This window comes from Chelon labrosus, assembly GCF_963514085.1.
Source record: "Chelon labrosus genome assembly, chromosome: 4".
NCBI classification, from domain to species: domain Eukaryota; kingdom Metazoa; phylum Chordata; class Actinopteri; order Mugiliformes; family Mugilidae; genus Chelon; species Chelon labrosus.
In genome coordinates, this window is record NC_140340.1 from 11,464,735 (window position 1) to 11,487,632 (window position 22,898).

Consider the following 22,898-nt stretch of genomic DNA (forward strand, 5'->3'; position numbering starts at 1 on the left):
TGTGAGGAATCACCGAGATGCAAAGCCTTAAGCTATACTATTAATTTGTGGATGTAGACCACTATATCATCGAAGGATTCGGGCTACAGCAGCATGTGCTCTTTGCTGCATTTTTAATTCCCCCCAATTTTGCGCAATTATCCCTCTTCCCAACTAAAATCATAACCTATTACGGTGATCAGAGCAAAAAAACATAAATCTTTCACAGAGAATCATCGCTTCATATCTACCCGAAAGGACATGCAATGCAAAGACTTGACGAAACCTCACAATGCAAAGATCGACAAACATCTCTGGTGCGTTAATCTCTTATACTTTTCTACGCCTAGCGCTGGCGTTTATTTGCTTTCTCTTTTCATTCTACACACTCTTAGATGGGATCAAGCGTAATGCTTCTGCAAACGCATGTTTAGGTGGTCCAACTGTTGTGCTGTAATTAAACTAGAACAATAAATCAACAGGAGAGCATTCGAGAGCAAACTACTGCGCGTGTAGGCCAAAAAATAAATACCCAAAAAAAAAAAAAAAAAAAGCTACTGATAAAGGAAGCCGGAGAAGCTAACAGAGATGATGTGTAAACCTGCGGAGATATAAAAAAAAAGGGGGAAAGAATGATGCATAGCCCTGCTCCTGTGGGAGTCTTACGGTGAGTATGATATCATCCCTCTTATGAAAAATGCCTACACACACAGAGAGACACAGACACACACACAGACACACACACACACAGCATGCCTTAAATAACTTTTAATCAGATTTCAGGGTGTGGGTGTCGAGGCTACTTGCATTGAGGTTCATAATCAAAGCACACAGGAAGGTGACATATCATGGACCGATAAGAGCTTTCATTGCACTGTGTGCCTCATTCACAATGCATAGGACTAATGCATTTAAAAAAAAAAAAAAAAAAAAGCCCACACACACACCGACAGTTTATCTCTCTTTCTTATCGTGGAAAATAGGGAATGCATTTTTATTCTGCTGATGGAATTAATACAGTTAAATAATATAACAGTCTAAAACCATTAAGTCAAATATTTAAAGAGCTGCATAAGCTTTGCGATCATATAATGACATTTTCTCACCACATTTGACCTTCTAAAAAAAAATAAAAAATCTCATCTGAGCAAGCGGTTTAAGAAACTTTCCACATTGTTAACATTTTCTCGTGTTTTTGCTCCAGTATCTGAGACTGTGTTTCACATCTCATCAAACAGCTCTCTCCCAGAGTAGTCTGGATACACAGTGAGCAGCGAGGAAAGCCTTGCTCCCCTATATGTTACCCGCTTGTGTGTACGGCTCAAAGGGCCAAAGTCTGTTTTGCACCAGTACCTTCTAGCTTCGGGCTAACCCTGCTGTGTGCCTTGCTCCTACACTCACTTGCACAGAGCAAATGCCCTTAATAACCATTTAGCTGCTAAGGCACGCTTGTCTGTGCCCTATTCACAGCCTTAGCCACTAATTACCTTCCCAAAGTAATGGACATTTCTGTGTTCCCTCAATGCTTCCCTTTTTCTCGGTACAATCAGCCAGCTGCCTTCCCTGGTAGGAATTAGTGGTCTGCACGGGCCAGAAATTAATGTCCAAAAACTCAACCCATGCCAGCTAACTCCCTAACCCCGTGTAGGTTTTTTGGGTTTTTTTTTTTACAACCTCACAATATATATATATATATATATATATATATAAGTAGAACTAATTCAAATAAAAAAATAAGATCCTATCCTCCACAAATTGCCTTTTGCTTAGCATGCATGCAACTTTGTACAAAACACAACACATTACATGAGGCTAATATTTATCCAGGAAGGTTACTAAATATAAGTATTGAAACAGCCTGAAGCACTGTTTACACAGAGATACACAACAGTCTGTCAAGTAAAACAAAAAAAGAAACACATATGGCCCCAAAATTTAATTGACCAAAGGAGTGTGCCAAGTGTGATGTCTTAATTAGAAAATGAACCTGACGTGAATATTCAGACAGGACTGTGCTCGGCTAGAATCTTGGACCTGCGCTAAGAAAGAACGACTCAACAGGCAATCAGGAAGTAAAATCTAAGACGCGCACGTAATGATAGCTGCAATGCAATTTAGAGCACAAACTACCGACCAAGGCAACGGGAAATATAACAGCGCATTTATGCTTTCCTGCGGCGTTCTACACAACAGAGCTGGGCCACCTCCACTAAATCCAACACCGCGAGCGCCGACATCATTTAAAAAAACACGCACATACACATTGACCTTTGGGGGGAAAAGAGCAGCGGCGCCATTTCACACAGCAAATGCCATATATTAAGAGTGTGACTATTGGTTAAGCCCTCAGGTACAACTTAAATTGATCAACTGAGGAGGCGTATCAGGTTCTCAGTGGTTTACCACCTCAGCTAATCCCTACTGTTCTGAGCCTCCTGCCATTTAATTAAACAGCAAATAAACACTCGTAAGTGATTGTAAGGACCCATGCCAAAAAGCTTGCATTGCTATAATGGTGTTTCATCAAATGGTACTGAAAGGGTTTCATCTCGTCATTAGATACACACAAAAGCAGAAAGCCAAAACCGTTCACTATATAATGAAGGTCTATATTCATGGATGTTTACGGAGAATAAAGCTTTAAGTGATTCCTACGAAGGACCCCACACCTATACCAAAAGCTCAACCATGCTTGGATAGCCAAAGCAAACATTCTTTTACTGCGTCGACTAGCTAATCATGAGAGTCCACTATCGGTAGTGACATGAATACCAAACAAATTTGAGCCCAAAGTAAGCTCCGGTCGTTTTTTTTTCGCCGTTATTTGCACAATTTTCTTGCCTAAAACCGTGAGATTCTAGGGTCCACAACTGCCGCGTCGCCGGCAAAAAATATTCCATCAGTATAATCATTTCCAGAGCCGCGATGCACTCCCCTAGCAGGGGGACCAAGTTAGTTATTTGCAAGGTGGTGTTTTTGGACCTTGGAACCTGTAAATACGGTTTTACTGACTGCTCCTCCCTTCCTGAGCTCTTCCAGTGAGGTGCCCTCGATCAAAGCAAATAACCCCTATTTCCCATCGGAGCGGCTTGATGGCCAACAGAGGCCTGTGTTTGCACTGGCGTGTGTATAGCTGAATGAGAAGCAGTGCTCGGAGAGAACATATACGCATATGGTCGATGCCAAAATAAAAAAAAAAAAAAAACAACATCTTACTCTTCCTGCAGCAGAGTAACCACATCAGGGGTCCGAGTCTTTTTTTTTTTTTTTCATTTCAAAATTCTTTTCCATATTCCAATTTCCCGTGTTCTCGGAGCATTTTTATTTTTAACCATATTTGACAGCCGAATACAAAAACCTAGATGTTTATTTTGTTGACAACTGTTTTTTTGTTTTGTTTTTTTAAATCTAACTGTTAGCATGCATGTTAAATTCTAAACAACATATGCCAGTGAACATCAACTGGCGCCCCGCGGCCACATCCGGCCTTCAGAATATTACTGAACTCAGGAAAAGACAAATGACAGAAAAAAGCAACAGGCCTTAGTTGTTGGATATGTTACCCTTCACATCAAATTAAAGTAGCCTGTGAACAAATAAATACAAATAAAGTAAAACCAAGAAAATCACAACACCAAAATACTCACGTTAGGTTAATGGGATAAGTTACATTTCCATTCGGACACTATTTTTAACCTCACTTTTGGGAACGCAGCTTTGCAGGTGCATGTTGATTCAAACACGGTGGGCACATACATGGCCAATGTCTTGAGCGTGTCAAACTCTTGGGGACGAGCCAAAAAATGCAACGCTGTACGTGATGGACCGATTGACAGCTTCACAGATACGGAGCGTAAAATATCGCAATCGCCCTCTAGTGGCAGTACAGGTAATATCAGTCACTGACAATGGCTAAAAAATAACATATGCGGAAGGAGAATTAATATATCAAGTAATAATACATTGCTTAGGATACAATATTTATTTTATTTTATTTTACGAGATCATCAGGCCCTCACAGTGTAGCTCCCAGATATCAATTCAAATCAAACCCAAATGCAATGAAGAGCAATTCATTCAAGCAGAAACGCCACAAAATGTGAGAAAAACAAAGCTCACAATATCCCTGCCCAAAAGAAAACAGGTGCTACCTATACTCGTATTATTTTTCCTCGATGTACATAATTATTAGTTTTAGATTATTGTCAGTCCCCATTTTGTTTTTCTCATTTATAAGAAAAAAACAACAATTCCAGTTTCTCTATGTCTCTGCAACCTTGTTTGTTCACTGTGTCCATGAAAACAACAGTAAACACAGCCATTAAGGTACAGCTTCCTTCCAAAGAGAAGACTTCCTGTAAACTACATCACCGCAAAACTCATAAATGTGCAGACAGTCCCAATGTTTGGTTATTTCTGATGCCACGTACGTATACAATCCAGAAATAGTGCCACTTTTCTTTGAAACTAATTCGGTCTAGATTTTGGTGCAGTAATAAGGCACTTGGGGGGGAAGAGCTATTTTGCAGGCTGCGAGGCACAGAGGCAGCTCTGCGTAGAAGTGCGCGTTCGCTCACAGGCCATGCTTCTTGCCTCGCTCTTTCGACGACATCAAGCTCGCTCTCTCACACAGTGGAAACATTGTGGCTGCGCTGGCTGCCTGCTCCGAACACCATGAAAAACACTTCTGCTTGCATGATCAATTTATTTTTAGAATGCCAGGATTTTATAATTTAGAAAACAGAATAACGGGCAATAGTGTGGAAATCTATTTCCCCTACTCTTTAAATAAAAGTAATAAAAATGACTTTTGCAGAGCTAGCGTGACTATTGCAAAGTACTGCATGTTTTTAAAGTCTGATAGAGTAATTACAAGCCAGAATCCAGCGCATGGTGGATGAAACCTGCTGATTTCAAGTGCTCAGCAGGTACTCGAATGCTTTTACTTTTGGCCTTTAAAGTGCTACAGATGAGCCATGATATTATACAGTAGAGCTCACAGTTTTTTGTTGACAAGAAAAATGGAAATTTATCTCCATTAGTTTTGAGCATCGAGAAAACAGGAAACGCAATTTACATTTAATTTTAGTGATGACGGTGTCAAATGTTAAATCCTGTTCTGCAGAGTCAAAACACTCGCCTCTGACAATTCAAAGTGATCATTCTGACGTCCTATATCAACGGCCGTATTTTTACAGTGATGTTTTGCTAAATGCACTTATTGTCAAAGACATTCTGCTTTTCCAAAGCTTATAATTCAACTGCCGCCCATTTAAGACAGCCACCCGAGCGCACACATGCAAATACACACTACTCCGGGAACATTTATGGGCATAAAAGTGCACATAATGAATCATCCATTAGAGCATACATCAGACTGTTCACTCTGGGCCGCCACGTTCATCCATCTTTCCAATTTGTTAAGGTAGATGGCTGCGAAATAAGAGGCGGAGGCAAACCTAAATATCCAGAAGCACTTACTTCGACATTAACAGCATGCATATTATCAATAATGTACACAGCAATTACAACAACCAATCAGGATTTTTCATAGCGTGGCCCACTGTACTTGTGATAAACCTTTTTTTTCAGTACAAACTGAGGTCAGCTGATGACTGCTTCAACTGCACAACTAAATGTGACTAAATGGAACCATTTTTAAAAAAATAAAAATAAAAATCTGCAATGTTTTTATTAAAATGTCTATAAAAAAATTATCCTAATGCATTTCAAGTGATGAAATGTGTATGCCTGATCTATACCTAGTAAATAAACACATTTTAAAGAAAGTAATTATTTGTAGTTAATCACAGCAGGCGACCACATAATCTGAACATTAACTAGCTCTGCTGTATGCCTGTGTTTTTCCTCCCCCCAGTGCATTAGTTTAATTACCGTTATTAAGAGCAATGAAAACATACAGCACAGGTACGCTATTATATGAATACTTAATGCCTAAATCAAGCCTTCTGGCTGCAGCAGTGAGGAGGGAACAGGGGCTGCAGGCAAAACAGCAGACAAAAATAGCAAAATGATGGGCCAGGCAGCCAGGAGGTGAGCAATTTCCGCTTCTGCTTTGGGCTCCGGCCAGCGCACAAATGAGAGCTCACCTGTATAGGACCAGTAGGGGTCACCAGCTGTCCTCCTCTCCCTCATTACGCCCGTGCCTCCATGATGGCCGCCTACTGCGTGGTGAGGTTGGCCACCCGATGCCACTGTGGGAGGCAGAGAAAGAGGTCAGAAAAATCCACGGGGGAAAGACAAGTTCTCTTAACAACCGAAACAAACGCCGCGACAACGCAACGGCTGTTTCAAAGTCGGCAACAAAGTGGGAGAATTTTTGGAGGCTAATGAAATGTTGTCAAATGAACACAAAGTCCCATCTGCCTGGGAATTACTTGAGTTACATTTGGAACGATTGCGTCAAACATCAGTTTGTCTGTTTCCCATGCAAACATGACATATTGGATTCGCTGTATATTGATTTTGGAAATGTACCCCAATCCTGTGATATTAATACAAACCATATCAGCACAATCATCTCAGGCCCCCACCGATCCCAACGGGAAAGCTTTTAGGCATACAGTACCCGTCACTGCAGCTGGCACTGAATTAAAAACTGCCACTGAAAATTTAAACACACTGCCGCAGTGTGAAGCGTGAATCATCCAAAATCAATGTTGAGTTTATATACTCTAAATTGCAGATGAAAGCTTAAGTACTTTTACACTTCAGTTTAATAGAAACACCCTCGCCTCGAATTCTTCTCTCGACCTGCAGCTCCTCTGAGCCAGGACCCCTGGAGGTGATTGTGACTGAAACGCGCTAACAATGAGAACTTTTTGCCCGGCACCTTGAGGTCCCTCTGCCTGCCTTGCCACGCTGACAAATAGCAGTTTCCTGAGCTTCCCAGCCTCACACACTCAACCAAAACGAAGGCAACAGCAATAGTAGTCAGTACGCGTGCAGCAAAAAAATAAAATCTATGCCTTGGGCTCAGGTTCCCTCATTTGACACGAAGCATTAATGGGTGATAATGATCCTGATGTGCAGAACGTTTCCTGATCTCTTACAGGCACCATCAATCACATCCTTCGCAGCATGAGTTAGTGTGGGAAAGAAAAATAAATAGGCTGGACGGTCAATATGTTTACAATGCACGTGGCTGTAATCATGTCACAACAGCTTCCCTGCTAAGCTCCTATATGGAAACTTGAATCAGTAAAATGAAGACAGCGTGTATTACCAGGAGGGCAAACAATCAGCTTCATGTCTTTTAGGCACAAAAGTCTCTTTAGCTTCTTCGGGAAAATCGCCCCAAAGAAATCAAACGTCGTCAACAGAGTTGGAGCGAATGCTAGGGGCACAAATTGTCCTTGAGCGTACACACTCCCAAGAGCATGTAGCCTCACGCTTACAACAATCTAACTCATTGGGGAAAACGTGCTCCGCAGCGGATGGAGCCGGTGCCGGCGGAGGAGAAAATGTCTAGCCGGAGCCATTGTCAATCAGGCGCACGAGCAAAAGAAGAGTGTTCTTGTGTTGCTTTAAGCAGTCAAACAACCCACTGTGGCATTCAGATCCACGAGACTGGCTAATGCTGGTTCCCTGTTGCTAGAAGGATGCGAACAATCGGGCGAGCAGATTGTTTCAGTGTAAAGGGAACAGCAGGGAAAAAGTAAAACAAAACCCGAGATGACAATCTGCTGAACTCAAAATGGAAGCAGGAATCATAGCTACTTGCTGCAGTTTAGTCACTGAATCCATTTAGATAATCTGTCTTGCCATCTTTTTGTACAACCGGTCACATATTGTACTCAATATTGTGTTCCCCCATTTTAGAAGTCCTCACGCGGTTTCCTTTACAAATATGCAGCCTGGCACGACACTTAATCTCGCATCCAAAATGCACTAAAGCTACCAGAACGGCCTATTCATGTGTGTCTTGGTGTCGGGTTGTTCTCACACAGCTCTACATAAACAGTACACTTCAGGACACAATGACTTTACACCAAAAAAAATAAAAAAATATATATATCTAAATATTCACATACACAGTATATTATGTAGATTATTTACCACATGTTAGACAGGTAGATTAATCTTTTATAAAAGCTTTAAAATATCAATTTACATGAAACGCAACACTGTAACCATGACAACTACTGTATGTCAAACATGTTAGCGATCTCAGGAGGTTAAATAAAGGCAACTTTGAAACCAGAGGTAGGTAGTAACGAGTTGCATTTACTCCGTTACATTTACTTGAGTAACTTTTTAATATATATCTATATATATATATATATATAGATATATATTATATAAGAGTAGTTAGCATTCTTTTTACTTCTACTTGAGTAGATTTGTGAAGAAGAGACGCTACTCTCACTCCGCTACATTGGGCTACTAGACGTAGCAACAATATCACATGACCCCATTTCACCAATCAGACGTAGCCATGCAGTCACATGACCACAACGGCCAACAGTGAGATTTGTGCCATAATTTGTAATTTATTTTTACTATTTCATTATTTGTAAATACCTGAATTTGCCCATTATTTTATGTTTTTTGTCTGATTACATAATTAAAAAAAATAAATAAATCAGACATTACAATCAATAGTCTTTTCACCAAATACTGTTTTTTATTTTGCTCGTACTCAAGCAGTCTTTTGGATGACTACTTTTTTACTTTTGTAATATTATTTTTAAGTAACGTTATTCTTACAATTAAAGTTCAATTTTAGGCTACTCTACCAACCTGCAAAGAATGGTAGCACAAGTCACTGCATAACTAAAGCTAAACCTTTACACAGTGAGTTGTGTTTGGAGAGATCAGCATCTCCGCACATCAAATGGAAACACACACACACACACCCACACAGAGCTGCATAAGTCGAGCGCAGCTCTTACTAATAGTTGCATCATTACCGGATATTAATCGAACTAAACACAACATCAGGCCGAGACTTTTCTTGCACTCAAAGTCAGTGCATTCCAGTCTCCAAAAAAAAAAAAAACGGGTTGCCATTAAGACACGAACAACTTACACCGCCCGTTCTCCGAATCAAATTCACTGCTTAGAGGGAGGTCACGGAGGCTGCACGGGCAAAGTCATAAACGGCTGCTTTGTTATTATCAGATGCACAAATGTATTACGGGGAGACACAGGTTAGCGGAGAGTGTGAAACCGAGCGGGAGGGAGTCTCTGCGAGATTCGGAGCATATTTGAAGGCAGGTTGTGAAACAGGAGGGCTGCACTGTCTTTGATCAGAGAGCATAGGAGACAGCACCATGTCAACAGTTTACACACATCCATGTCAGCCGTCCCCTGTGGGCAAAGGATTAAAGCCACAGCGTCTCTGATAGAGCAGAGCAGACAGTCTTGTGCTGGGCCTGGAGGAGACTGGGGAGAGCTGCTGCACTCATACAACATAAACATAAATCTGAGACGCAGAAAAAGCAAGGGTGAATTATGTCGGCTAACAGGTAGTTTAAATGACACGTTAAATATACACGGTTTGGCCGGGATTTACTTGTTGTTTGTTTTTACATTAGAGTTGTTTTTTTTGTTTTTTTTAAAGAAATAAAAGGCTTCAAAACACCTACATAACAACCCTTTGTACACTGTACAGGTCTGCAAAATCATTTCCCCTTTTTCATTGCCCCAAGGGCAGTTAAATCATCTACACCACCATTAAGCCCTACTATTTGTTCCATAATATCACACTCAACAACAAGCCAAGAACCCCTGAGAGCCCTTGAAAAACAGCAGCCTAACAACAACCACAGGAGCATTTAACTTGCATTAGTCATTGGGGGATGGAGTTAAAATATCAATCTCAACACCGGCGTCAGCTTCAGGTGTGTGAAGGATAGCCGGGCTGGAAACATCGTGTCACCTGGAGGATTATTTGGGGATGGATTCATCTATCAAATACATCCCGGGATACAATGGCCATGTAATACGGATCAACTGTGACCGAGAACCGGTGCATTTAACGCGATGAATTCCTCCATCCACAAGTAAAACGCACATTTAAACTGCGCACGGTAGGTGTTTAAAGCGATAACCTGCCTCGGGATTTGTTTTCTCCCAGATCATGGAATCACTTAATACAGTCAACTCATGTGTGCATAATAATGCAGACTTTACACATCTATGATTTCTACTAACATAGAGATGGAGATAAAAATAAATAAATAAATAAAATAGAAGTGATTCATGCACAAGAAAAGTGCATCATGATCCAAAAGGAGGATAATGTCTTTCAGAAGCTGAAAATAGAAAATAAAACCCTGGGTATACAAAACAGAACACCTGTTTTCTTTTTTTTTTCCAAATCATCTAGTTTGTCTAGCTTCGACTAATATAAAAAAAATAAAGGTCAGCTAGGCTGGCACACAAGGAGCCATCTGGTAATCTATCATTTGTACCGATCCTCAGTGACAGCATTTGGCTTTAAAGGATAAAGCTGTCGATATTCCATGTTTTCGTTATTATAAACAAATCCCATGGAAGCACTGAAACCCAGCAATGCATTAGTCTGCATCTCAGTCGTTCAGACTTTCCCTACTGATGACAGAAACACATAGTTTCATTTTCGACACAATAATAATAATAACAATGATTCCCTAAAACAGCTGGGCGCTGTTGTTTTTAAGCAAATGTTACCCTATTAACAGGAGTACACAGAGTATTTGTTGGGGGCTATTCTCAGGCATTTGGTGCTCTAATGAATATTTACTACAGCAGGACGGCGTATGTGGGATAAACTACGGTCGTCCGTGCTCGTGGTAATGAAGGAAGGAGCCCAAGGAACAACAGCGTGGGGCTCAGTGATGTAGTTTTAATTGGTTCTGACAAATATTGAGGTCTGCGGGCGCTAAGGCTACATCGGGCTGGAGATCAACGGATTCGTCGCCGGTTTTTGGCCTAATCGTGGGACTTGTTGACCACGAGAGAAAACACACGGCATTATCAACAGGCTTCAAGGGCCGCTGTGATTTATGCGCACCTTTATCACCTCTTTAACAATCTTTAACGATCCAGCCAGGAGCAGCACTCTGAAATCCCTCGTAGCCACACGGCACTGGTGTTACTTTATGTTGCCAAAACCCATTATCACCAAGAAAATATCACTTTGTTTCAGCACAGCTATCAAAGGAAGTCAACTTAGCTCGCACGGACTGTTTCAGCCGTCTGCCGTGCGATTACCTAACCGCTTAACCAGGACCAGAAAACAAAACAAAAAAAGTATGTGAAAAGTACCTCTTGGCAACACCAAAGCCCCCAAACAGTATGCACTCTATTCAATCACGCGCCGCACGTCACCTTCACGCGCCTAATGAAGGCGATGTGCCGAACAGTGCGCTTGAGTAATACTTCCCAGCGAGTCAGTCAGAACGGTTACATCTTTCACAATCTCCTTCAGCGTTGCCCTGCTTTACATTCATGGAGCCACACACATAAAGCACAGGCGTTTTGACAGGAGCAGTTGTGGCAGAGGGAAGCACAGCTCACTCACCGCGCCCATCCCCATTCTCTCCGCTAATTAGACGGAGAGAGAGGGAGGGAGGGAGAGAGAGAATGCATATCATTAAATTTACTAATTACACAAACTACGGTCGGAACAACTTTTACATTATTCCGTCTGAAATCGAACTAAACATAAGTGAGCTGTTGTTTTTCGCAGGCGTCTCGGGTGCGCAAAGGGTCGTCTCCATACGAAATCGCTATGTACTGTATATCTGGAGGAAAAAAAATTAAAAAAGAAAAAAAGTGTGCATACTGAAAGAGACAGCTGCTGTCTGTACGAATAGAATCAACTGTCAAATGTAAGGACTTCCTGTTAACTAACACATATCTTCGTGACAAACACACCTCCATTTCAAATCCGCTCATTTCATTTTTAATGCCAAATACCTCAAGTGTATCCACAGAGCGTGCGGAGCTTGGTTACCCGTTATTACAGTACAAGCCACAGTGGTAAAACAAGGTTGGAGATCTCTCTGCGGAGCAGAGGAGCGCAGAAATGATGTAAGTGGAGCTCGGTCTTGTGAGTGCATGTGTTTCTCGTTCCTCGGGAAATAGGCAGTGTGGCTGGATATCCCCGGAAGTGTTCGAGTCACACCAAGGACCTCGGGAACATGAGAACTGCCAAGATCAGCCAAAGATACAGCGCAGAGGGAGCCGGGGCCTTAGGGCGGAAACATCAAACTCAGAAATAATAAAACAACAACTCAAATCCCAATGCAGATATTTAGACCGACACAGCTAAAAGCAAACGAGCGGTTTCAGCAAAGAGGACATCGGCGTCCTTAGGCCAGAAAAATGTAGCCATGTTACAGTCAAATTAAACCCATTAGTCTGGTGCTAAAACCGTTGCACGGCTGAATTTTTTTTAAATTTCCCTTGACGCTTCTTTGAATCCTTTTTTTTGTTTTTTTTTTGTAACGTGTACAAGTACATGTCCAGTCCTGTCTGGCTTTGTGTTCGTCATGTTAATTGACAGGGGAGTGCTACTGCTACATTCGGAGATAAGACGTTGAGATCCTAAAATACGACTTCACAGTGAGACGTAGAGACAAGCAGAAGAAGCAAAGTGACAGAAACTCAGGACCGACTTTAAAAAAAAAAAAAAAAAAAAAACAAGCCCAGAAACGCTGCCGATAAACACACAATTGTGAGCATTGTGTGCATTACCGCCTAAGACCTCCTCCCAAACAGAAAGCATTTTTGTTTGTGTTTCATTAGGGAACTTGAACAACAAAGCAAGCAGAATGGAAGGAAGGGCAAAGGAGGCACACTCGACTTTCTCATTATGCCACACTTGCTCTGCAGTCTTTTGTGCAAACTTATCTGGTGAAAACTGGATAAGGCCATCTCATTATCATCAAATCCAAACGTGTCACAAACTCTCAGCCCACGCACGGTTCAGACGCCCGCACTCCCCGGCAACTTTTTTTTCCCGAGGTTTATCGCCAAGATTCGTATTATCTGCGTTATAATATTACAAGTCAGAGGTGAGGAGGCCTGAGCGGCGCGGTGTGTCATGAGTTGCACTCTCCTTAAACCTTTTACCTCAAGGAATAAGTGAGAAACATGGTACATCAAATGTCAGACTTTGATAAAGCATGTGGGCGAAAAGGTCTAGATGAAAGTCTCCAGTGTATTCCCCCTGCCTTGAATAGAAAGAGAGACAGAACAAAAAACACATCCTGGCATTTATTCTCTATTCACGAGACGCCAGTAAAGAACTATTGTTCTATTGTCAGACCAAAACTGACTCTTTTATGAATTAAAACTGCATGACTTCCTGTTGAGGAGCCGGTGCTTAACATAGCCACTTACTGGAAAGGCGGGCTGAAGCTGCAACGTCTGGAGCCTCCTCAGAAACGGCGAAATTATACAGTAAATCTGAAGTGTGTCAATCTGCCGTTAAATGCGCTTCCAAAGCAACGCCAAGTACAGTGAATTAAGTGCATTAAATAGCTGGAGGGATCACTGATTGAGTGCATCGGGGGCTCTGATGAAAACCATTAACAAGATTAAACAAATTCATGCCTATGACCTTTACTAGACCAGTATAGCTTGTTCCTTTCACAGACTACAATAAACAATCCTCAAACGTGTCTCCATACACCGTGGCAGGACTGTACATAACTGCTCTGACACTGTCGGGGAAATTTACTGTGTAAAGTGAGTTTTCAATTTTCAATATGTGGCAATTGGATCACTTAAGTGCCAAGATCTTATGAGGTCATTCCTCAGGACACGGTGTGCAGCCCCACTTGAATTGTCTAGTTATTGATTCTGAAATAAATTCAGCTGCCTCTGGTGGATACATTATACTCCTCGCACATTACTGGAGTTCGCGGATGGTGATGGTTGATTACTGGTAATGTAAATGGGTCCATCTAAGAGAGTGACACTGATACCGGCAGGTCAGTTATTTGATCACAAGCTAGTGCAGCCAGAGAACGCGGCTGCAGGAAAGTGGTTTTGAGGAAAGCGTCTAGAAAAGGGCACACTGTCTGCCGAGCTGTAAATTATCACTATAATACAGCTGCAAATTCATTAAAATGTTTGGAATCAAATACCTGCAGAAATGTGCCTCGGCAAGAAAAAAAAACGAAGAAAGAAACGGCTGCCTGGTGCTGATGAAAAATACCTAACCTTCAGGTCGCCAGCCAAATGACTCAATGTTAGCCATAAATAATACCGCTGCACAAGGACTTAGCATGCATCACTTCCAAACAGACTCCTCATGCCTGCCTGGGGCCATACAAGCAGTCAGACCTCCTCCCTTCCTCTTTAAATGCTCTTTGATGTTGGACTCTAATCAATACTTGAAGGCTGAATTTAGAAGCGATAAATAAAACCATGAACGGCAATGTACTTGATACCTCTCGTCGTCTCGCAAGTATGTAAAGTTAAATGCATGGCAGATAATTATTTTTTTTCCCCTCCTAAGGAACTGTACAATGACCAGGATGTAAATACAGTCTGGCTCAAGTAATGAGGGGCAAATCTACCCACAGGCCGGCTCCACGCCAGTACATTTTACAATTAATGCTTTTCCGCTGCAGTAAGAACTGGACATTAGCAGCCAATTTACCGAATGCCTGGTCCATTCTTATTTTTCATTCACAATGAACTGTATGCATCCCCGGCCCCCATGACAAATCATTATCTGCCATCAGGTTTTTATATAATAACTGCCCAGGAATAACCCGCTGAAATGTAATTCAAGAAAATTAAATCCTTGCTTCCTCGCACCAAGCTGTTCTCGGTTTCCGGTAGCCACCCACCTCTTTTCAGAACGCAAAAAAATAAATTACAGTACGTTTCCCACTGTTCAACTTGATTAATTTGAGGGGGAAATTAACATTTTCTGAGTCAAAAATAAAACTTTGTTAGGCATTGTCGATGGCAGAGAAGTTAGTCAAGGTTGGCGGCGTCGTGCGTACTTCTTCCTCAAGAACAAATGGATTCCAACCTGTCGTCGTACCGGCTGTGCATTTAAAGCCCTTCAGAAGGACGAGAAGAAATTCACACCTAAGATCAAGGAGAAGTATAAAAGCATAGCCGTGATCTAAACAATCCAGAAAAATGTTCCTGCTGATTAACTTGGGAGGTATCACGATGGAAGAAATCGAGTGGCGTGCCGCAGTAAGATGGCCACTAATTAGCCAAAAGGGATTACAAGACTATTGCAGTACCAGTCATCTATGCCAACACAACACTCACGACAAACGAGGACATCTGCTCAGACCACGGCTCCTCAACACTCACACTCTTGTTTGGCCTTGTTTTCCTACGTGGCAGCTTGGCGGTGTTCTGTTCAATCAACAGCGGACTATCAAAAGACACCCATACACATTTTCAACGTCAACCGAAGCCACCTTGGCGCCGATTTCATCTCCTTCTACATGTAGTTAAACTCGCTGAAAAAACAAACCGGAGCCTAATAAACATGAGATCCAGAGCGCACGAGAGCAGGAGCAAACAAAGGCTGAAAAACAGCATTCAGATGAAGGGGCGCTTGGCTGGGATTCAAGGTAATGATTCTAATCCAGCAGCACACACCGCACAGTTGAGCGTCGAAGCCAACGTGCAAGGCCATTTAGCTGCAGTTCTTATGACCTGATAATGCCGGGCGAGAGAATGCACATGCGAACCAAATTCAGAGGAAATATTGTCCCAGCTTCTCTCACGATAAGCCATTCATCGGATGTGAATAAGCTTTTAAATCGCGACCTTTAAAACGAGACAAACATAGCGGTGACTGATTTGTTTTAGACCCGCAAATCGCTATCGAGCAGTCTTCCAATTATTTTCTTAATTGCACGCTCAATGAAATATCGAAATAAAATGGAGAAGGTGCACTTTAAGTTGGTTCAAGGGGATGTTTTGATGATAAGACGCAACTTCCTTGTGCCAGAGGACGCTTCCGGAGCAGCGAACGGTGAGCCGAGCAAAGACGACAATACACTTTTACAAAGAATTAGGAAATATAAGCAAAACATATTTAAATAAGGTATCCAAGCTGTAAAATAGCTGTAAAACCAGAGCCTGATGGTCTAGTCAACATTGCATACGGTTTTAAGGGCAGTGAAGAATAGTGCATCAGTGTACTGCGCTCCCATGGACAAATCACAGCGGCGTTGAAGACTGATATTCCTCAAGATGTTGGAAGTACATTCCAAGAGCTATAGAGGGTATGTAGTAGTAGTTATGTAGTAGTCAGCATAACTATCTGAGCATCTAGCTCATGTTTGCCATTCTCTGCAAAAAATAAAAACAACGGTAAATTGAATAGAAATATTCTGTCCAATTTCTTACTCCACCAAGTGTTGCTGCTTTACACAAATCAGTTAAATCTCCTGTTATCTTTGGACATGGTGACGGGTGAAGTCCCGCTAATGCTAAGCTGAATATCCTCAATACTGCCCTCTGAATCCTCTTTACTGAATAAAATTGCTTTAATCTGACTATTGTCAGGACAATTATAATATTCATTGGCTTAAATGCATGATTAATCTTTCTTTATCTCAAAGCAACCACTTCCATTTTAACAAGATGGCACTCGGTAATGTTAGTGGCGCCATAAGGCCTATTCAGAGCATTTAATTCTAAACATTACAGCAACACAGATGATTGTCTTGAGAACAGCGAGGCTGATGCAGCAGACTGGTTGCTGGCTTCCACCTGCCTGATGCTGGCTGGCTGGCTGTTAAGTGCGGGGACAGATGATATCTGGAATCCCTGAGTGATTAGTGCCTACCTTGGGATAGGTCTGCTCTGCTGCGGTAAACACGTATGTTGTGAGGTTTAGATTAGCTGTGGCAAAAATATACAGCAGCTGTCACACCTTCAGCTTACACCAGCGCTTGACAGATAAGCGGTCGCACGGCAATTTGTACAACAGCACGGCTAAAATTATCCGGGGATCAACCGGAAGGCGTTTCACTTTTTGTTTTTTCGGGGGTTTTTTTTTTGTCTTTTGAGTAAACCGTTGACCGCATCATCATTTCACTGTCTGATAAATACGAAAGTCGTCTTTGTAGGGGAAGCGTAAAATAATGTCTCTCTGAAATATGAAAATGTCAAAGGAAAAGGCCACGGTATTCAAATCCCTAGTTAATTAGGTTTCCACTACCAGGAGGGTTTGAATGTTTGTGTTGAAGAAGAGAAACATTTGCATTCCCCAAAGGGGAGCGTGTCAACAGGATCGATAGGGTAGTCTCCAAACTCCCTTTCTGCCTCCAAAAAAAAGCATCCAACTCAGCAGATCCTCTCCCTTGGAAATCCCCGAAATTAACCAACTACTCCGAGTGCTCACACCCGATGACTCAGTTTTCCCACACCGCAGACCCCTTTCACGTGGGTCTTTTTGTGAAACGGTGAAATTTCAATTACGACGTATTAGGCACCTGGAAGAGGCCTAACACCAACCGAAATGCGTTGCTGCCTCTCAAGTAACGCGGTTAAACACCAATTACCCCGGCCCTCCCGTTGTTGTTTGAGAGCATTCTCTCAGAGAGATACCTGAGAAACAAACAGAACATCAATCTCATTTTAACCCCAAGGAATGAGCCTTGGGACTGATCTCGTATAGGGTGTTAACTTAGGGAAGGAAGAAAAAAAATAAAAGCTTCTGACAAGGAATTAATAAAATGAGTTCCACACTAGAGGGGATATCTACTCGGTGTTTGTCAGTTTGGCAGCCTAATAAGCTTTGTGATTACTTCCAGTCATCTTTATTTGCCACTTATGCCATGTACTCGTAATGAATGACCTTTAATAAATTAATATTTCATTATCAACACTGATATGTGGAACCTACTGGATTATTCCAGCACGAAACATGTAAGCACACTAGAATAGCGCCATCACTGCACACCATATTTTCAGATTTTTATTTATCCATTTATTTTGGACGTTTCTGAAATTGATCCAAACTCCCAAACTGGGTATCACGGTGCCAACACATATTAATTTCACAGGGAAAATCCTTATTTACTTGAGCTGACTTTCCAAATCGCACTACTTTTAAACGAATACGTCCTCCCGTTTGAAGTCGAGAGTTGGAAAAGCCATAAGGAAATCAATTATGAAATATGTGAGTGCGTTGGCGTCGATTGAAATGGTAAGGTGCACAATTAAAAGCGCTTTTTAAATATCTGGGACACAAATCCAGTCCACTGCTTAATCTAAAGTTTAAGTTCGATTATTTTAGGTCAACAGCAGTAGGTATTTTTGACGTCATTCTGTACAGTACATGTACATCGCCAATGTAGTATTTTAAACTCGCCATTAAAGCGCAATGGTCCTGAAATCCCGCTAGGTTGCATGTGCGGCGTGCAAAGTGCTTCGTACGCCTTGCTGGGGATTCGAAAAATCCCACGGCACAGCGACGCTGGTGAGACGCTGCCGGTCCGAATATCTGCGGTGAAGCCGAACAGGCTGTTAATGCTCTTTTCACAAAGTCGTGCACGTTCAGAGACAGCTTGGGTGAATCTCTTGGGTCGCTGTGAGCTCCGAACGCGACAAAATCCTGGATTTTCGACAACCAACAGCAGCTGGCTATTAGGAGCAGTGCGGCTGCTCTGTTACTTTTAGCGCCTGTGCGTCGTCTCTGGACACCTTCTCTCGATTCTTCGGTCTTCGTCGCAAAGCTGGCTGCTGGTGTCCCTCACTGCTAGCATCAGCAGACACCCATACTTTAAATCAAAAACCTCTAACAATTCACCTCTACATCTACTACCTCCACTTCCTGTTAAAACAACAAGGGGTTAACGTGACTTTCTTTGTACTGGAGATGTTTTATGACCCGATGCTGCTTTTGTTATCCATAAATCCCTAAGTACATAGCTTTAAGTTTATTATTCGGCAAACCGTCTCGGTCGCAGATCGATAAGAATCAATCAAAAAGGCTTGTTTATTCTTGTGCCTCCTGTAAGAAAAATAAAGAGATCCAGGCCAATTATTTTTTCATCTCAAACATTGACATCAGCGTCAAAATCCAATATCTGCCACGAAATTAAAGAGCCATACTGAAAAAAGTAGTCCGCTAAAAATAGACAGCACCGTTGGACTTTTCAGTTGCATGAAAGCTATACTAAAGGTGTTTTTTTTTCTCTCTCTCTCTCCAGGTTTACATGGCATCATTTCAAATATTCTGCTGCTGTGCTCAATTCAAACAAAACACTTATCTATCCTGTGACTGCCACTGCAGAGCTTCAAGGAGCGAGTAAAGTGTACAATTTTTTTTTTTTAATATATGTATACATATATATATTTAAAGCCTGCACCGCTCTCATTTTGAATTATAACCAACCCGCATGCATACTAACAAAAAGGAAACACTTCCACACGCTGGCGAGAGGGTAAATTTCCCTCGCTACATCTGCTCAAGACTATAAGAATATAATTTATGCAAAGGTTAAGATTTAATTCATCAAACACACCTTGACTTTCATTCAACAAGCTTATTTTGTATTCTGCACAGCACCCTTGGCTTGATAAAACATGCGCAGCCTAATCCTATATCTTCAGTGATTGTCGCCATAATTCATGACAGGGGAGATGAGCCCTGCGGAACAGATAGCCTACTTTTGAATTTGGTTTCCCTCGCCTCGGAAAAAAATAAAATAAAAAAATAATAAACGAAAAGGACAATCTTGAACGTAACCGACAAAAAGGAGAAAAAAAAAGCAATGAGCACAAAGCAAACACACATGCTCTGTTGACCCACAATAATACAATGTAGGAATAGAGAGCCTGAAGGTTCCATTGTCTCCACTCACCACAGGGCAGCGTTGACTGACAGTTCAGCTGTAAGTAAAGCTGACACGGTATCACATCGCGGCAAGATTGTTAAAGGGGAAAGAGGACGTAGCGGCTGAAGGACACGGGACATTTATTGATATGGCCGTTGCAGCAGTAGATGTCCTTCAGTGAGAGTGCCTTATTGCCTGGACATTAATCACTATTGTCATGAAGCACAGGAAATAAGTACACTGGTTTCCCCCAACAGCATTTTTCCTCCCTTGTTTCAAACCCGCCTGGTCGATTCCAGTTTGTGAGCGTGTGTGTTTGTGTGTGTGTGTGTGTGTTTTGGGGTTGGATGTTGCTAGAACAGATGAAATGATTTGGAGTGAAGTGGCTGTGAGTCATTCTAAATGATTAAAATGCTACTGTGACCAGCTCTGAGTATCTTGGCTGAAAAGACTGGGTGAACTCAACCATACACACCAAGTAATGAAGTGATGACTGATTGCCCTGCTTAACATAAGTTAAACAAATAAACAGTTTTATCACTATTAACGTCAAGTTACTGTGATTACCTTATAAAATAAACATGCTGGGCCCCCGTCAGCTGGAATTTACCACTTCAGTATTAATTCCTGCAATTCCAGGCAGGACGTTTGGCCCTCGATGTCAGCGTTAGGCCGGTGAGCTAATGTTCTGTTTCACTCACATCTCTCCCCCTCTCAGCTCTGCTGTGTATACAGTATATAACACCCTATAGGTCTTTGCCAGACAGCTATCTCTGAAGCATGAATTTCACTCGTGAATATATAAGTCCTCACATTTATTGACAGCTGAAATGAATACTTAATGGCGCCTTTCATTCGTCATTAATTATTCTTCACACACGGCACATGTGAGGGAGTAGAAGGGCTGCTGCAAGTTTCACTTCTGATGTGAGCGCCTTAATTAAAACAAGTAAATTACAAAGTATCTCCTCGCGACATTGATTATAAATGAGCTGCGGACGCGTCTATCGGCGCGCTCGCACGACAAAAGAAAATCCCAAAGCAACTACCAGCAACACGGGAAATTTCGTCGCTAAAGAACCGGCTGCTTGATGGCGCTCCATTTCTGAAACGTATGTAAATCACGCCGGAGACACGGCAGACCCGTGGCACAACTGGAAATCGATGCCGCCGTATCCAGCGGACAGGGAGTGGGCCCTTGGCACTGATCTCACAAGAGAGAGCAACACAAACGCACGTAGAAATGATACAGATTCTCTTGTAATTTAAATATTATGGCACACAATAAAAGAGAAAGACAAAAGATAATATATTTATATTGGTTTTTATTTAGCACATTTTTGCCCCGCTGGTGACCGGTCTTTGGTCACTCCACAACTTTGATCCAGCCAGTTTTAAAGGGACCCCGTGGAGTTTTATGACCACTACCAGTGCAATGAAGCAATGTTTTGACAAGCCCGTGTCCCAGTTTTGTCTGTATTATGCACAAACACACAAAGGCATAAATGCACACGCACGAGCGACGCTACGCACATTTCACACACTGTTCCACAGATCAATAGCTGGTGACTGATCAACAGCAACGCGCCCACAAAGAGAAGGAAGAAGAAGACAGCTAAAGAACATGAGATGTAGACAATGCCGGGTTTAAAATATGCTAAAAGGAAGGGAACACATTCAATATGTTTGTGAAGACACTATGTTTGGCAGAAGACGCTGAATGTAAAAATAATTTTTGTTTGCATGTTCTTTATGGAGCAGCACAGCTTATCTGGTTTCGCAAAGGCACCGTAGTAGTAGTGGTCCTAAGCTGGGCTCAGACGACAGGAGCTTTAACGTCCTACCAGATTTTGAAATTAGGTTGCATTACAAACTTCAGAAGAAACTTCTGGCTGATCTCAAACTTGCCCGCTTTACAAGATTTTAAGATAATAGCAAACCATAGAATGTTACTTTTATGGACCGGGGAACACTGAATGCCCCACCTCACGTTGTCTGAATTGGTGAGCCACACTCCAATCAGGTAGGGGGCAGTAACGCACCTGCAAACTGGTTTTCCAACCACTAATCCAACCAAAACACGGCAGCAGAAGAAGAAAAACTCCATGTCGCGTCATATTATTTTTCAGTGAGGAAGTAAACAAAGCAGAAGGCCAAACGAGCGTGGGTAAGATAACGGTTGGAGAGATGCAGTGAACACTGGGCGTCTCCAGCGAGAACTGGAGGTGAGATTTGAACCGTCAGTTTTTATATCTGTCAACAGTCGCTAACATTAGCCTTAAGGGCTAAACTGTTTATTGTTGCTTGACAACCCCGTCAGCTGCTCCGACTCCTTGTCGAGAGACTCGATTTCCTCATTTTACATTCTGGAAGTACTGACATAATCCTTCAGATTTGTAATCCTAAATATCAAACATGTTTGATAATAATCTGGGCAGATCTGTAAACCCTCACATTACAAGATAATCTGGGCTGAACCTAAGTAGGTGGGAAGGTCTGGGAGGGACAAATATGAGCATGTCTGAGCCCAGCTTTACTCTATAACAAGGTTTTTTCTAATTATACTATTTACTTATGCTTGATTATGTTACTTTCAAATGCAGTTTTTGGGTCGATATTATTGTGGTTTATAGGAAAGGCTTAGGAGCCACTTGCAGTTGAAGTATACCTTTTAATTTAGTGTTAATGGTGGTGTGATGTCTCTAAAGACGGCCAAACACAAAATCAAACAAATCCATTGAATTACATTTTGCGAAACCAATTTGCGGGGTTATCTAATTTGTTAACAGCACTCCAAAATCTGGGTTTGACTCGCGCACCTTTCTTTTCGTGTTATCATAAAAACCAGCACAGTACTTAAATTTCTTATACAATGGCTGCCACTGCATTGAACTTTCATCATTCATTTGTGGAATTATTTTCTCATATAAAAATATGACAGTGTCTCTAAATTAAATTTCACAGCGCTTACCAGATGATTCTCTGGTGTCAAGGGACTTTTCATTTAGTATCCTTTTTTTTTTTTTCTTTGAGAAGTCACTACATAACCAGACTCTTGAATGAAAACATCCGAATGAAATATGTTCTTAAAAAGTGACTGAATCGTAATTTCTGAAAATAACACAAGGT

General features: G+C 41.8%; 1 protein-coding gene across 1 annotated transcript in view; it reads right to left on the minus strand.

Moving 5' to 3' along the window:
* ca16b (carbonic anhydrase XVI b) overlaps positions 1–22,898 on the minus strand; it is a gene marked incomplete at its 5' end in the record, with an annotated part of 102,842 nt that overhangs the window by 75,136 nt on the left and 4,808 nt on the right. Inside the window, one exon of the mRNA XM_084542212.1 lies at positions 6,090–6,194. Coding sequence (XP_084398338.1) covers positions 6,090–6,194 — 105 coding nt within the window. The remainder of the gene's footprint in view (positions 1–6,089; positions 6,195–22,898) is intronic.